The 17,874-nt window shown below is 44.5% G+C and overlaps 1 protein-coding gene across 1 annotated transcript in view; it reads left to right on the top strand.

Annotated features, from left to right (window-relative positions):
- The window catches only part of LOC138658224 (receptor-type tyrosine-protein phosphatase alpha-like), a 210,577-nt gene that overhangs the window by 24,989 nt on the left and 167,714 nt on the right, over positions 1 to 17,874 (top strand). The window contains exon 5 of the mRNA XM_069745730.1: positions 8,602 to 8,781. Within this exon, the coding sequence (XP_069601831.1) occupies positions 8,602 to 8,781 (180 nt within the window). The remainder of the gene's footprint in view (positions 1 to 8,601; positions 8,782 to 17,874) is intronic.

The following is a 17,874-nucleotide window of genomic DNA, read 5'->3' as shown; positions in this document are numbered from 1 at the left end:
ATGTCGGGTTTAGGAAGGAGATAGCAAAAGCCGGCAATTGAATTACCGGCTTTCTGCTATGTCGCGCTGGATGAAATATTAATATATATACATATGTGTCTACTGATAGAATATATATATATATATATATATATATATATTCTATGTGTACACATTTATTCTACCTATTCTACTGTAAGCTGTCAGTGTGATTTTACTGTACACCGCACTGAATTACCGGCTTTTCTCGCTAACACCGCTGCGTATTTCTCGCAAGTCACACTGCTGGTCCGTGTGAGATCCGTATTTTTCTGGCTTCCATAGACTTTCATTGGCGATTTCTTTTTTGCGCAATACGGTAACAGCATGCTGCGATTTTCTACGGCCGTAGAAAGCCGTATAATACAGATCAGTAAAATACGGCAGATAGGAGCAGGGGCATAGAGAATAATTGTGCCGTGTGTAATGCGTGTTTTACGGACGTATTTTATGCGCTCATACGTCCGTAAAACTCGCTAGTGTGACACCGGCCTAAGACATAGCCCCAGGGTATACACATCTCCACCCCATATACATCGTCATCACATTTCTCCTGATTATAAATTACCTTGTCCTGTGAAGCTTTTCCTGATAAAAAATCCCCAAATTTTGTCATGCAAGAAAATCCTTTTTTCGCGTTTAATGTCTCCCATGGGCCGGGGTCCCACTAGTGAATCACATCATATGCGATCTGCTAATGACCCTCGGCTCCTGCTCTGCTGGGATTGTGATCCGAGTGACCATGCTCTGCGCTCCCATCCGTTCTCAAGAAAGAATAGCAACAGAGCTGCAGAGGAGACGGAGAAATTAACGTCTCCTTCTCCTCTTCTGCCATTGTTGGTGGAAATCGCACAGCACTCAGGTGATATCCGAGTGCAGTGCACCCATAAATGTATCATTCCGCATATAACTGCAATTTTTTTTTTCCTGTGCGATCACGATCCCTTCTGAGCAGGAAATAATGCAATTGAGAACACAAACATGGGATTAAATTGGTACAAATGTAATCCAATGTTTAATCAGATTGCATTCATCCGATTTTATCGCAAGTGGGAACAAGGAGAAAATTGGTGCTGGAGATTTCCAAGAGGCCAACAGCAACAATAAGAGGTGCATGACCAATCCTGGTTGTGTCCTTCATGCACCCAACAATCTCCGTATTCTTCATATGTTCAGCTTGAGGGGTCGGAGAAAGAAACTGAAGCAAAACATCTAGGCCTGGCTATGGAAGGACAAATAAGCCATCAAATCTGACAAAACCAGAAATGTTATATCTGAGGAGTACAAGGGGGAACTTTTTGGCCATAATTCTAAAAGGTGTAAAGCCAACACTGTTCATCACCAAAAAAACATAATGCCATCAGATGAAGCATGGTGGAGGCAACATTGTGTTTTGTGGCAGCAGGAACTGGGGCTTTAGTCATGAGAGAGGGATATTTTGAACAGTCCAATTTTACCTCCGAACCCTCCGGCCTTCTCTAAAAAGCTGATGATGAGGATGAATTTCACCTTTCAGCAGACAACGACCATAAGTGACCTCCAAATTACCAAAAGAATGGTTTTTCCAGTAGAAGATGGAAGTTCTAGAACAGCACAGCCCAGACTGGAACCCAAGAGACAATCAGTGGTGACCTGAAGAGGGCGCTGTACACAGGAGATGTCCCCGCTATCTGTGGTGACCTGAAGAGGACGCTGTACACAGGAGATGTCCCCGCAATCTGTGGTGACCTGAAGAGGACGCTGTACACAGGAGATGCCCCGCAATCTGACAGATGTGTAGCTGTTGCAAGGAGGAGCCAGCAAATTTCGACACTTCTCAATGAGCTGCTATGATTCCAAACAAGAGACTGAATGTTGACAGAAATACTCTCAGGTCCCATAATTTGGGAATCATACAGGATTGTATTGTATTGTATTGTTAGGATTCCTTTTAGAAGTTTGCCCTCCTTCTCTCCCTGTCCACCTCCCTAGTTCTGATGTCGGCAGCTCCATTTCTTTGTGTTCATTGTGCGTTTGGCAGCCATGTTATGAAGCCACACGTCTTGCCGATCTGGGTCAGATTGGTCTTTACCTGCTGCAGCTGTTCCTGCTGCTGTAAATGTGCATACTATCAGAATTATGGTTAAATATAAACCACCTTCTGTAATCTTAATATGTGCCCCCTGCAGTCGAGTTCAAGCTATCTGATGATACCTGTTCATGTGAGACAGCCTAGAAATGGTGTTTCACGTTCCAGACTATAGCTACTCTAGAGATACAGCACAGACCTCAGAATGTCTGCTCCCAGCACATGAGCATTCATCAGTGTGTATAGCAGTCGCAGCACAGTCTCCCTCAGTACAGAACCTTCTAGAATCCAGCAGCTCCCATCCTATACAGATGTATTCTGCCTGTGAAGTACAGTGGCTGATGGAAAAGCTCTACGGACCTTCCAAGATCCACAATCAGATGCAGAATAGATCAGCAGTTAAATCCAGGCTAAGGAGGCTAAATGCTCCACTAAGCTCACATGGGAAGCTAAAGAAAACTTTGAAAAGGCTAAACATGAACTTTCTTGTAATGTATGAGACTTATGGAAAATATAGTCACATCAACCTAATGTTTCAGCTGACTTCTCACAAACTACCTCTAGAGGCACGTCTAGGACAACTATGTGTAGACTGACCTTTATACAAGGAAGAATAGGGAATAGGTTGTAACTCTGAAGAAGCTTAATACACACGATGCTCTTAAAGAACTGCAGAGAGAGGCCACATAGTGCCTGATCTCAAGTCCAAGAACGAGGTAAGAATTGCAGAAATGGCAGAGACGTCATCTCGCATTTGAGTCCACCGAGCAGTCAAAACAACCATCTAAGTCACACTTTTCTAAATATTCAACTCTGTGAGCCGCTTATAAGGGCACGTGCAAGAAGTTGAGGCTACTGAGATATAAGCCTCCTTTGGCTCTGTGCATGCGCTTGCAAAGGTCCCGGCCCACGTCAATGTCATGAATCCTCTTGCGTTTGAAGCATAGTATGACAATTTTTTTGTTTATTTTTTACATGTTACATTTATTGGTGCCCGGGGGTCTGGGGAGATTTCAAAGCATATTACGGGACATTAAATGAAATTTCTCATTAAAATCTGCATGAACAGACTCTTCATAATATATCGTGAGGAACAGATGGCCAAGTATCAGATCCCAGTCTGACCTTCGTTCTTGGCCCTCTGAAGCCAACATCTCATGATCGGTTTGTTCACATGCAGCACTTAAGGTTTATAGCCAAGAACTACCAGCAGTGTTGTTACCGGCCCTCCAGCATGCAGTGCCCACCAACCACTTCCAGAGAGCTGATCGGTATGACGCAATGATTACATGGAGTTAGTCCACCCTAACCTCTCCATTCATGAGGCGTCACTATCACAGGGAGAAACACCGGTCTTGTAGCCACACCACCAATAAAGACTGACGTCTGTAACATGTTGATCCCATCATTGTCCAGAAGTGCGGGATCAGAACAATACCAGAAGATGATCAAGCAGAAACAGAATCACTGCAATATGTTTATTTGAAAAATCCTATGATTTGCATATCCATTCAAACGCTGATTACTCTGTAATGGAGGAACAAACTACAGGTCCTTCTCAAAAAATTAGCATATAGTGTTAAATTTCATTATTTACCATAATGTAATGATTACAATTAAACTTTCATATATTATAGATTCATTATCCACCAACTGAAATTTGTCAGGTCTTTTATTGTTTTAATACTGATGATTTTGGCATACAACTCCTGATAACCCAAAAAACCTGTCTCAGTAAATTAGCATATTTCACCCATCCAATCAAATAAAAGTGTTTTTTAATAACAAACAAAAAAACCATCAAATAATAATGTTCAGTTATGCACTCAATACTTGGTCGGGAATCCTTTGGCAGAAATGACTGCTTCAATGCGGCGTGGCATGGAGGCAATCAGCCTGTGACACTGCTGAGATGTTATGGAGGCCCAGGATGCTTCAATAGCAGCCTTAAGCTCATCCAGAGTGTTGGGTCTTGCGTCTCTCAACTTTCTCTTCACAATATCCCACAGATTCTCTATGGGGTTCAGGTCAGGAGAGTTGGCAGGCCAATTGAGCACAGTAATACCATGGTCAGTAAACCATTTACCAGTGGTTTTGGCACTGTGAGCAGGTGCCAGGTCGTGCTGAAAAATGAAATCTTCATCTCCATAAAGCATTTCAGCCGATGGAAGCATGAAGTGCTCCAAAATCTCCTGATAGCTAGCTGCATTGACCCTGCCCTTGATGAAACACAGTGGACCAACACCAGCAGCTGACATGGCACGCCACACCATCACTGACTGTGGGTACTTGACACTGGACTTCAGGCATTTTGGCATTTCCTTCTCCCCAGTCTTCCTCCAGACTCTGGCACCTTGATTTCCGAATGACATGCAAAATTTGCTTTCATCAGAAAAAAGTACTTGGGACCACTTAGCAACAGTCCAGTGCTGCTTCTCTGTAGCCCAGGTCAGGCGCCTCTGCCGCTGTTTATGGTTCAAAAGTGGCTTTACCTGGGGAATGCGGCACCTGTAGCCCATTTCCTGCACACGCCTGTGCACGGTGGCTCTGGATGTTTCCACACCAGACTCAGTCCACTGCTTCCTCAGGTTCCCCAAGGTCTGGAATCGGTCCTTCTCCACAATCTTCCTCAGGGTCCGGTCTCCTCTTCTCGTTGTACAGCGTTTTCTGCCACATTGTTTCTTTCCAACAGACTTACCATTGAGGTGCCTTGATACAGCACTCTGGGAACAGCCTATTTGTTGAGAAATTTCTTTCTGGGTCTTACCCTCTTGCTTGAGGGTGTCAATGATGGCCTTCTTGACATCTGTCAGGTCGCTAGTCTTACCCATGATGGGGGTTTTGAGTAATGAACCAGGCAGGGAGTTTATAAAAGCCTCAGGTATCTTTTGCAAGTGTTTAGAGTTAATTAGTTGATTCAGAAGATTAGGGTAATAGGTCGTTTAGAGAACCTTTTCTTGATATGCTAATTTATTGAGACAGGTTTTTTGGGTTATCAGGAGTTGTATGCCAAAATCATCAGTATTAAAACAATAAAAGACCTGACAAATTTCAGTTGGTGGATAATGAATCTATAATATATGAAAGTTTAATTGTAATCATTACATTATGGGAAATAATGAAATTTAACACTATATGCTAATTTTTTGAGAAGGACCTGTAGACATGTAAAGGTATTGCTGGACTTGTCTTTGACAGAGCTACATGAACATATAAATGTGTTTGAGTGAAATCCTCCTGACAGATTAAAACATCAGATCCCCCAGATACACATGCAGTAAGATGATAGCAGGGTTACCCGATCTCTGCTCTCCATGTCATGTGTGGTCACTCTCCATAATGGTGTCGCTGATACATTTCTGAAACTTAACATGGACAAAACAGAATTCATCATCTTTCCCCCATCTCACGCGACCCCCCCAACGAACCTATCCATTACAGTAAATGGCTGCCCACTCTCCCCAGTCCCACAAGCTCGCTGCCTCGGGGTAATCCTTGATGCTGATTTCTCCTTCAAACCACATATCCAAGCCCTTTCCACTTCCTGCCGACTTCAACTCAAAAATATTTCACGAATCCGTACATTCCTAAACCAAGAATCTGCAAAAACCCTAGTCCATACCCTTATCATCTCCCGCCTCAACTACTGCAACCTCCTGCTCTGTGGCCTCCCCTCTAACACTCTCACACTCCTCCAATCTATTCTAAACTCAGCTGCCCGACTAATTCACCTATCCCCCCCCCCGCTATTCCCCAGCCTCTCCCCTCTTGTAAGAGGGTAGTGCTGTTATGTACAGTAACACGCTGCCACTTTAAGAAACAGCACCCCCTTGTCTGGTCCGATGGAATGTCCTGCTTCCCCCTGCGATAGATGGTGAAGATAAACTGCCCTAGGATGAGGGGAGGAGTTGTGCCTGAACTTTGTGTGTGAGCTGAAGCTGCTAGAGAGAAAACTGTGTGCTGTTTGCTACAAGAAAGGTCCCACAGCTTGGGATGAAGTTTACTTGTGAAATTTGCAAGACTTTTTCCTGGTACAGCAAAGGTGGCTGTCCTGTGCTAGTTTGTGAAGCCACGAAGATACTGAGAAAGGGACTTACGGTTTCCAGGAGCATCCCTAGGATCCAGAAGCAAGGAGAAGACCATGTTTCACAGAGCTGACAAAGCCGTGCGCACCACCATGTTGGACTTCTGGGGGCCCCCTGGGACTGGACCTGAGTCCCCAACATCACCGTGAGTCTGTTCCTGTTTGGTGCACCTGTTAGGGCCTAGTGTAGGCTTCAGTAGTCAGTACACAGGAGCCGTGTGGCCTGCTTAGTAAAGGCCAGGGAGGTTATACATAGAGTAGCATCGTTATTTGTTAATTGTTTAAACTTGCTTGTAAGACATATTCTGAGTCTGTAATAGTTCTAGCACCGTGCTATTTTACAGGAAAGATAACACATGTACATTGTCTTTTGCCATTGTAAACCCCTGTTTGCATCTTCCTCATTCCCTTCATTCCTTGCCTTCTAATAAATCAACCCTTTGTTGTTTGCACCTCATCTTGTGTACAGTAGTCTTCCTGCACCGTGGTGATCCCCCGGCCATCGCTTCACTTTGTCAATCCCTTCACTGGCTCCCCATTGCCCAGAGACTCTACTACAAAACCCTAACCATGACATACAAAGCCATCCACAACCTGTCTCCTCCATACATCTGTGACCTCGTCTCCCGGTACCTTCCTGCAAGCAACCTCCGATCCTCACAAGATCTCCTTCTCTACTCCCCTCTTACCTCCTCTTCCCACAATCGCATACAAGATATCTCTCGCGTATCACCCCTACTCTGGAACCCTCTACCACAACATATCAGACTCTCGCCTACCATCGAAACCTTCAAAAAGAACCTGAAGACCCACCTCTTCCGACAAGCCTACAACCTGCAGTAACCACGGATCGACTAAACCGCTGCATGACCATCTCTACTTTCGCCTACTGTATCCTCACCCATCCCTTGTAGACTGTAAGCCCTCGCGGGCAGGGTCCTCTCTCCTCCTGTATCCTCACCCATCCCTTGTAGTTTGTGAGCCCTCGCGGGCAGGGCCCTCTCTCCTCCTGTATTCTCACCCATCCCTTGTAGATTGTGAGCCCTCGCGGGCAGGGTCCTCTCTCCTCCTGTATCCTCACCCATCCCTTGTAAATTGTGAGCCCTCGCGGGCAGGGTCCTCTCTCCTCCTGTATCCTCACCCATCCCTTGCAGATTGTGAGCCCTCGCGGGCAGAGTCCTCTCTCCTCCTGTATCCTCACCTATCCCTTGTAGATTGTGAGCCCTCGCGGGCAGGGTCCTCTCTCCTCCTGTATCCTCACCCATCCCTTGTAGATTGTGAGCCCTCGTGGGCAGGGTCCTCTCTCCTCCTGTATCTTCACCCATCCCTTGTAGATTGTGAGCCCTCACGGGCAGGGTCCTCTCTCCTCCTGTATCCTCACCCATCACTTGTAGATTGTGAGCCCTCGCGGGCAGGGTCCTCTCTCCTCCTGTATCCTCACCCATCCCTTGTAGATTGTGAGCCCTCGCGGGCAGGGTCCTCTCTCCTCCTGTATCCTCACCCATCACTTGTAGATTGTGAGCCCTCGCGGGCAGGGTCCTCTCTCCTCCTGTATTCTCACCCATCCCTTGTAGATTGTGAGCCCTCGCGGGCAGGGTCCTCTATCCTCCTGTATTCTCACCCATCCCTTGTAGATTGTGAGCCCTCGCGGGCAGGGTCCTCTCTCCTCCTGTATCCTCACCCATCCCTTGTAGATTGTGAGCCCTCGCGGGCAGGGTCCTCTATCCTCCTGTATTCTCACCCATCCCTTGTAGATTGTGAGCCCTCGCGGGCAGGGTCCTCTATCCTCCTGTATTCTCACCCATCCCTTGTAGATTGTGAGCCCTCGCGGGCAGGGTCCTCTCTCCTCCTGTATTCTCACCCATCCCTTGTAGATTGTGAGCCCTCGCGGGCAGGGTCCTCTCTCCTCCTGTATCCTCACCCATCCCTTGTAGATTGTGAGCCCTCACGGGCAGGGTCCTCTCTCCTCCTGTACCAGTTATGACTTGTATTGTTTAAGATTATTGTACTTGTTTTTATGTATACCCCTCCTCACATGTAAAGTGCCATGGAATAAATGGCGCTATATCAATAAATAATAATACAAAATCTGTGCCCAAAAGATCTGTGGTCGACAACCAGATGCTTCAGTGCAGAGAGGAGCGAATGGCTTCAGGGTGAACGGAATTCCTACAAAATTTGTCAGAATCCAATTATTTTATCATTAGACTCAAACAAACATAGCATTTTGCTGGATTCAAAATGGAGGAGCAGGTAAAACGTATTCATGGCGGCGGCCTCCCCTGTCCTCTACGGTCAGGTCACCACTGCCATCTATGGCATCTTCTAGAATGGAGAACTTTGGAGTCTCCTTGATTGGCTGTCATGATGTCAGCACATGGGGATGTGGACAATCATCGTTAGTCCAGTGATTATCCTTCTTATATTACAGCTCAGTGTCGGCGTCCGGCTGGTGAGGGGGTGTTCCCGGCAGAGAAGGAGTTTTATGATAAGGGAGAAGATGTATATATGAGATGTCAGGATGGATATCGTCTGTCATCATCATACTGGTGGACCCAATGTACAAACCCCCGGACAGTTAAGGAGTGGGATCGTTCCCCGCAGTGTATCGGTAAGTGGTGTAAGATACAACTCCTTTGTATATACAGTGTTGACCCAGTATACACCATCACATTTACCCTTACTATAAAGGACCTTGACCCAAGGACCGATCAGCTTTTCTAGATGGAGACTTCGAAATTCACATAACATTGACCAGACTGTAAATTTGAGGAGAAGCTGAAAACCGAGGAGCATCATATATGCTAAAGAAACAAGAATGTAAAGACTGGTGCAGACTGATCTCCGAGGCCCCGAGTCATCAATTGAGGGATTTTTAGCCACTTTTCTGAATATTGAATGAATATTGCATCAAAATCGTCAAACGGGGCCCAACGCTTATAACTTTTGCACAAAATACAAGATGCCCCTTCACTTATTTGGCATCTATTTAGAGTAAAAACTCAGTCTTTTAAAATGCATCCTATTAGTCTGTGTAAGAAAAAACAACAAATATACCAAGTACACCAGAAATATCAGAATCCTTTCATCTAGAAAATCCAAATTATAAATATAATCGGGTTATGAAGGGACACTGGCTTCAGAAAATTAAAAGCTATTTTTATTAATGATAAATACGTGGAAAATATATCATAACAAAAAAGCAGAAGAACCCACAGCTAACAAGGCAACGTGGAAAAGGTTTTTTTGTATCCATTCATATAAATGACTTGACTTATGTGAAAAGTGAATTCTCAATTCAGGATCGAGGTAAAGTGCAAGTGCTAACTTAATAGTAAATAACATAGTGTAATAGCCTCATAATAAGCCTGTGTTATAGAATGCCACCATGTGATTGCCAAAGCGTAAACTCAGTATAGACATTCAAGATATATGTGCATGATATACGTACATAACTAGTGTGGTAAAGGGAAGTCCACATGCCAAGAAGCTGACGCTGCCGTTTGGCCACGCTTCTTGGTGGCATTGGCAAGCACTGGGGATGGTGCTCTTTAACTACTATGAACTAGTCAGTATTTGGATGCCGTATATCTGTATATCCACCTTCCTCAAGGATATTTATGGCCCAGGAAGCGCCTGCTGGCCTCTCATTGGTGGCAGCAGTGACTTCTGGTTCCCAGGCTTGGACCTCATGCATTTCAGGTGCACAAGAACAGACGTCATAGAGAGAAGAAAAAAGCGCATGCGCATTATCCACGGTGATGGTGTTCGAGGCTAAGAATATCGCACACATTGTGATGTCACTACGGGCTACACAGTTATTCTATGTTGCGGGTAATAGAAAACTCAATTAACAAAATAATAAAGTGTATGTGTTTAGAGGTGTGCGTGAAAATCATTAAATGGTCAGGTGAATGATGAACAAGAAAATGGAGACTAGATGACTCCAAAGTTCATACAAGCCGGGATGTTCTGTGTAGGCCTATACAGGATAAACCAATGTCCTCCATTAGGCATAAAGACTAAAATAGGAGGATAACATTGATGATGAGGTGTAAGGGTGGGGAGTGTAGTGAGAATGGAAGATGGGGGGAACTGAATCACTAATATGCCCAAACGTATGGGCCAATGTATGTGGTTGAAGAGTGGTGTGTGGGGGGAAAAAAGGATGTAATGGTGAGTGTGTGAAGAGCGCGTGATGGGTGAGGGTATGCATCGCTAATATTAATATATAGTGGGAGTGATACGTGAGGGGGTGGATCACTGTACAAACAAAAAAAGTACACATTTGGTATCGCTGCATCCGGAACGAGCCAACCTATAAAACGGACGTAATTGTTCACTCCTTCTTCAGTGCCCACCGTAAAAAAAAAAAAAAAATTGAGCAAAAACCTTTGCTTTTTCATCATGCCTCAACACAAAAAGTAGAATAAAACAAGATCAGTCATATCAAAATAAAAATGGTATCGCTGAAAACGTCATCTTGACCAGCAAAAAACGAGCCGCCATACAGCTCCAACAGCAGAAAAATAAGTTATAGAAAAAACAATTGTTTTTGCATTGCTTTATTCTGAAAGCTATAAAATAGTTTTTATTGTGATTAAGTGGTAAAACGTAAATAAAATATAAATGAGGTATCACTGTAATCCTACTGACCCGAAGAATAAAGCTGTCTTATTCATTTTACTACACATGGAACATCATAAAAAAAAATTCCTAGTGTTTGATTGTTGTCTCCCAAAAATCAGAATAGAAAGCGATCAAAAAATGGCATGAGCCCGAAAATGGTACCAATAAAAACGTCAACTCATCCCACAAAAAACAAGACCTCACATGACTTATTTTAGCTCTCAAAATGATGATGCAAAAACTTGTTTTTGCAATAAAAAGCGTCTTTTAGTGTGTAACAGCTGCCGAACATAAAAACCCGATATAAATCTGGTATCCTTGTGATCGCACTGACCCAAAGAATAAAGTCGCCTAATCACTTATACCGCATGAGGAACGGTGTAAAAAATAAATAAAACCAATTCTTCACATGCTGTGGATTTTTTTAAATTTCTGGCTCCCAAAGATCGCAGTAAGGCTTGGCGCACATTTATCCTGCGCTCTCTGCTGAGCGCTTACACCGGGGTTTCCATGTAAATCTCTGAAATACGTGATGCAGAGAGAATCTCTGGCGGAAGATTCCCTATAATGAGGCAGATGGAGGCACTGTGGATGCCATAGGACCTGTGATCCTAAAGGGGTATAATTTCCAAACTGGGGTTACTCGAGGGGGAATTCTGCTTTTCTATAATAATTTGTTCTCCAAGAGTCAAATAGCGCTCCATCCCTCCAGAGTCTTGCTGTGTGGCTAAGCAGTACTGTACCGCCACATATGGGGTGTTGCCAAGTTCAGAAGAAATTATGTAATACATTTTGGCACCACTTTTACCTATTTCCCAGTGTGAAAATGTAAAATCTAGGGTTCTAAGAATTTTTTTTTGGTAAAAAAATGTAATTATTTTTTCTTCACTGCCCTATGGTATCACATTCTGTGACACACTTGTGGTGTCAATATGATCACTGAACCCCTAGATGAACTCATTCAGATGTGTAGTTTGTAAAATGGGGTCACTTTCCGGGGGTTTCTGCTGTTCTGGCTCCTCAGGGGCTCTGCCAATGTGACATGGCCCCCTTAACCCCTTAGCGACCGCCGATACGCCTTTTAACGGTGGCCGCTAAGGGTACTTAAACCACAGCGCCGTTAATTAACGGCGCTGTGGAAAAAGTCAATAGCGCCCCCCAGAGGCCGATTTTCTCTGGGGTCTCGGCTGCCGAGGGTAACCGAGACCCCAGAGAACATGATTCGGGGGGGTTTTAACCCACCCCGCATTTGCGATCGCCGGTAATTAACCGTTTACCGGCGATCGCAAAAAAAAAAAAAAAAAAAACGATCTCTTTTTAATTTCTCTGTCCTCCGATGTGATCACACATCGGAGGACAGAGAAAAGGGGTCCCAGGTGGCCCCCCAATACTCACCTAGCTCCCCCGATGCTCCTCGTGTCTCCCGGTGGGCGCCGCCATCTTCAAAATGGCGGGCGCATGCGCAGTGCGCCCGCCGGCCGGCAGCGGGAGAATCTTTGGGGTCTCGGCTGCCGGGGGTAGCCGAGACCCCAAAGAGCATGATCGGGGTCGGTTTTACCGACCCCTGTTTTGCGATCGCCGGTAATTAACTGTTTACCGGCGACCGCAAAAAAAAAAAAAAAAAACTCCAAGTGTAATTCTCTGTCCTCTGATGTGATCGCACATCAGAGGACAGAGAAATAGGGGGATTCGGGGACCCTAGCATACTCACCTGTGTCCCTGGATCCTCTTGCTGCTCCTCCTGGAGGAACATGGCGGACGCATGCCCAGTGCGCCCGCCATCTGTCTCCATCTGCCGGCCGGCAGGAGAACAGCAGTTGGGGCTAAAATTAGGGTTAGGGTTAGGGGTAGGGTTAGGTTAGGGTTTGGGGTAGGGGTAGGGTTAGGGGTAGGGTTAGGGGTAGGGTTAGGTTAGGGTTAGGGGTAGGGTTAGGGGTAGGGGTAGGGGTAGGGTTAGGGTTAGGGTTAGGTTAGGGGTAGGGTTAGGGTTAGGGCTAGGGTTGGGGCTAAATTTAGGGTTAGGATTGGGGCTAAATTTAGGGTTAGGCTTCTTTCACACTTACGTCGGTACGGGGCCGTCGCAATGCGTCGGCCCGACATACCGACGCACGTTGTGAAAATTGTGCACAACGTGGGCAGCGGATGTAGTTTTTCAACGCATCCGCTGCCCAATCTATGTCCTGGGGAGGAGGGGGCGGAGTTACAGCCACGCATGCGCGGTCAGAAATGGCGGATGCGACATACAAAAAAAGTTTCATTGAACGTTTTTTTGTGCCGACGGTCCGCCAAAACACAACTGATCCAGTGCACGACGGATGGCCATCCATCACGATCCGTCGGCAATACAAGTCTATGGGCAAAAAACGCATCCTGCGGGCACATTTGCAGGATCCGTTGCTTGTCCAAAACGACGGATTGCGATGGAATGCCAAACGACGCAAGTGTGAAAGTAGCCTTAGGGCTAGGGTTAGGGTTGGGGCTAAAGTTAGGGTTAGAGCTGGGATTAGGGTTAGGGTTTGGATTAGGGTTGGTATTAGGGTTAGGGTTGGCATTAGGGTTACGCTTGGGATTGGGTTAGGTTTGGGATTAGGGTTAAGGTTAGGGTTGTGATTAGGGGTGTATTGGGATTAGGGTTAGGTTTGAGGTTAGGGTTGAGATTAGGATTAGGGGTGTGTTGGATTTAGGATTTTGATTAGGGTTATGGTTAGGGTTGACATTAGGGTTGTTTTGGGGTAAGGGTTGTGATTATGGTTAGGGTTAGTGATTAGGATTATGGATCAGGTTGGGATTAGGGTTAGGTGTGTGTTGGGGTTAGGGTTGGAGCTAGAATTGGGGGGTTTCCACTGTTTAGGTACATCAGGGGGTCTCCAAACACGACAGCCAATTTTGCGCTCAAAAAGTCAAATGGTGCTCCCTCCCTTCTGAGCTCTGCCGTGCGCCCAAACAGTGGGTTACCCCCACATATGGGGCATCAGCGTACTCGGGATAAATTGGACAACAACTTCTGGGGTCCAATTTCTCGTTACCCTTGTGAAAATAAAAACTTGGGGGCTACAATATCTTTTTTGTGAAAAAAAAATATTTTTTATTTTCACGACTCTGCATTCTAAACTTCTGTGAAGCATTTGGGCATTCAAAGTTCTCACCACACATCTAGATAAGTTCCTTGGGGGGTCTAGTTTCCAAAATGGGGTCACTTGTGGGGGGTTACTACTGTTTAGGTACATCAGGGGCTCTGCAATCGCAACATAATGCCCACAGACCATTCTATCAAAGTCTGCATTCCAAAAAGGCGCTCCTTCCCTTCCGAGCTCTGCCGTGCGCCCAAACAGTGGTTTACCCCCACATATGGGGTACCAGCATACTCAGGACAAATTGGACAACAACTTTTGGGGTCCAATTTCTCTTGTTACCCTTGTGAAAATAAAAACTTGGGGGCTAAAAAATCTTTTTTGTGGAAAAAAAAATATTTTTTATTTTCACGGCTCTACGTTATAAACTTCTGTGAAGCACATGGGGGTTCAAAGTGCTCGCCACACATCTAGATAAGTTCCTTAAGGGGTCTAGTTTCCAAAATGGTGTCACTTGTGGGGGGTTTCCACTGTTTAGGCACATCAGGGGCTCTCTAAAGGTGACATGGCGTCCAATCTCAATTCCAGCCAATTCTGCATTGAAAAAGTCAAACTGCGCTCCTTCAGTTCTGCGGTGCGCCCAAAAAGTGGTTTACCCCCACATATGGGATATTGGCGTATTCAGGAGAAATTGCATAACAAAATTTATGGTTACATTTCTGTTTTTACACTTGTGAAAATAAAAAAAATGGTTCTGAATTAAGATGTTTGCAAAAAAAAGTTAAATGTTCATTTTTTCCTTCCACATTGTTTCAGTTCCTGTGAAGCACGTAAAGGGTTAATAAACTTCTTGAATGTGGTTTTGAGAACCTTGAGGGGTGCAGTTTTTAGAATGGTGTCACACTTGGGTATTTTCGATCATATAGACCCCTCAAAATGACTTCAAATGTGATGTGGTCCCTAAAAAAAAATGGTGTTGTAAAAATGAGAAATTGCTGGTCAACTTTTAACCCTTATAACTCCCTAACAAAAAAAAATGTTGTTTCCAAAATTGTGCTGATGTAAAGTAGCCTTGTGGGAAATGTTATTTATTAACTATTTTTCGTGACATATCTCTCGGATTTAAGGGCATAAAAATACAAAGTTTGAAAATTGCAAAATTTTAAAAATTTTCGCCATATTTCCGTTTTTTTCATAAATAATCGCAAGTAATATCGAAGAAATGTTACCACTAACATGAAGTACAATATGTCACGAAAAAACAATCTCAGAATCAGCGGGATCCGTTGAAGCGTTCCAGAGTTATAACCTCATAAAGTGACAGTGGTCAGAATTGCAAAAATTGGCTCGGTCATTAAGTACCAAATTGGCTCTGTCACTAAGGGGTTAAACCAATGCAGCAATACTTGCACTGTAATATGGCGCTCCTTCCCTTTCATGTCCTGCCATGCTCCCAGAGAGTAGTTTTCCGCCACATACTGGGTATTGGCGTACTCAGGAGAAATTGCACAACAAACTTTGGGGTCCACTTTTTCTTGATACCCTCTTGAAAATAAAAAAGTGGGGGCTAAAATAGCATTTTTGTGCTAAAATGTTTTTTTTTTTTGACAGCTCAATATTATACAATTCTTTGAAACTCCTGGAGGATCAAGGTGCTCACCAGACATCTAGATACATTCCTTCAGGGGTCTAGTTTCCAAAATGGGGTCACTTATGGGGGGTTTCCACCGTTTAGGATTCTCCAAACACAACATGGCATCCGCTATCTATTCCAGCCAATTTTGCATTCCAAAAGTCAAATGGTGCTCCTTCCCTTCCGAGCCCTGCCATGCACCCAAACAGTAGTATTCCCCCACATATGGTGTATCAGCGTGCTCAAGAGAAATTGCACAACACAATGCATGGAGCAATTTCACCTTTTACCCTTATGAAAATGCAAAATATGGAGCTAAAGAAGATTTTATTTGGGAAAAATGTGATTTATTTTTTTTATTTCCACAGCTCTACGTTATAAACTTCCCTGAAGCACCTGTGGGTTCAAGGTGTTCAATACACATCAAGATAAGTTCCCTAAGGGGTCTAGTTTGCAAAATGGTGTCATTAATTATTCCAGCAAGTCAAATGGTGCTCCTTCCCTTCCAAGCTCTGCTGTGCGCCCAAACAGTAGATTTCCCCCACCTATGGGGAATCAGCATGTTAAGGAGTAATTGAAAAACAAAATGTTTAGTTAATTTTCTCCTGTTACCTTTGCAAAAGTAAAAAAAAAATAGATCTAAAGGAAAATTTTTGTGAGAGAAAAATAAATGTTTATTTTTACCTTCCACATTCCATTAATTCCTGTGAAGTACCTGAAGGGTTAATAAACTTCTTGAATGTGGTTTTGCGCACCTTGAGGGGTGCAGTTTTTAGAATGGTGTCAATTTTGTCACTATCTGATTTAAGGGCATAAAAATTAAAAAATTGACAATTGCAAAATTTTCAAGATTTTCACCAAACTTCCATTTTTTCACAAAAAAACGCAAGTCATATCGAAGAAATTTTACCACTAACATGAAGTACAATATGTCACGAGAAAACAATCTCAGAATCACTGGGATCCACTGAAGCTTTCCAGAGTTATAACTTCATAAATTGACAGTGGTCAGAATTGTAAACATTGGCCCGGTCACGAAGGCAAAAGCAGGTTCAAGCACGATAGGGTTAATGTGCACTCTGCACCCCATTTTGACTGAGATAAAACAAAAATGTAGAATTTTTTGCAAATGTATCAAAAAATATAAACTGAAATCTCACATGGCCATAAGTCTTCAGCCCCTTTGCTCAGTATGGGGTAGAAGCACCTTTTGCGCTAGTACAGCCATGAGTCTTCTTGGGAATGAAGCAACAAGTTTTTCACACCAGGATTTGGGGATCCTCGGCCATTCTTCCTTGCAGATCCTCTCCAGTTCCGTCAGGTTGGATGGTGAACGTTGGTGGACGCCATTTTCAGGTCTCTCCAGAGATGCTCCATTGGGTTTAGGTCAGGCTCTGGCTGGGCCGGTCAAGAATGATCACAGAGTTGTTCTGAAGCCACTCCTTTGTTATTTTAGCTGTGTGCTTAGGGTCATTGTCTTGTTGGAAGGTGAACCTTTGGCCAAGTCTGAGGTCCAGAGCACTCTGGAAGAGGTTTTCATCCAGGATATCTCTGTACTTGGCCGCATTCATGTTTCCTTCAATAACAACCAGTCGTCCTGACCCTACAGCTGAAAAACACCCCCATAGCATGATGCTGCCACCACCATGTTTCACTGTTGGGATTGTATTGGGCAGGTGATGAGCAGTGACTGGTTTTCTCCACACAGACCTTTTTGGTGATAATTCTAAGCGGTATATCTTCATCTCATCAGACCAGTGAATCTTATTCCTCAGTCCAGGAGTTCTTCATGTGTTTTTTAGCAAACTCTTTGCGGGCTTTCATATGTCTTGCACTAAGGAGAGGCTTCTGTCGGGCCACTCTGCCATAAAGGCCAGACTGAGGCTGCAGTGATAGTTGACTTTGTGGAACTTTCTGCCGTCTCCCTACTGCATCTCTGGAGCTCAGCCACAGTGATCTTGGGGTTCTTCTTTACCTCTCACCAAGGCTCTTCTCCCATGATTTCTCAGTTTGGCTGGTTGGCCAGGTCTAGGAAGACTTCTGGTGGTCCCAAACTTCTTCCATTTAAGGATTATGGAGGCCTCTGTGCTCTTAGGAGCCTTGAGTGCTGCAGACATTCTGTTTTAACCTTGGTCAGATCTTAGCCTTGCCACAATTCTGTCTCTGAGCTCCTTGGCCAGTTCCTTTGGCCTCATGATTCTCCTTTGGTCTGACATGCACTGTGAGCTGTGAGGTCTTATATAGACAGGTGTGCGACTTTCCAAATCACATCCTATCAGTGTAATTACACACAGCTGGACTCCAATGAAGGAGTAGAACCATCTCATGGAGGATCACAAGGAAATGGACAGCATGTGACTTATATATGAGT

This window comes from Ranitomeya imitator, chromosome 1 (assembly GCF_032444005.1).
Source record: "Ranitomeya imitator isolate aRanImi1 chromosome 1, aRanImi1.pri, whole genome shotgun sequence".
Taxonomy (NCBI): domain Eukaryota; kingdom Metazoa; phylum Chordata; class Amphibia; order Anura; family Dendrobatidae; genus Ranitomeya; species Ranitomeya imitator.
The sequence above is the reverse complement of the archived record's forward strand: the minus strand, read 5'-3'. Positions and strand labels throughout refer to the sequence as shown.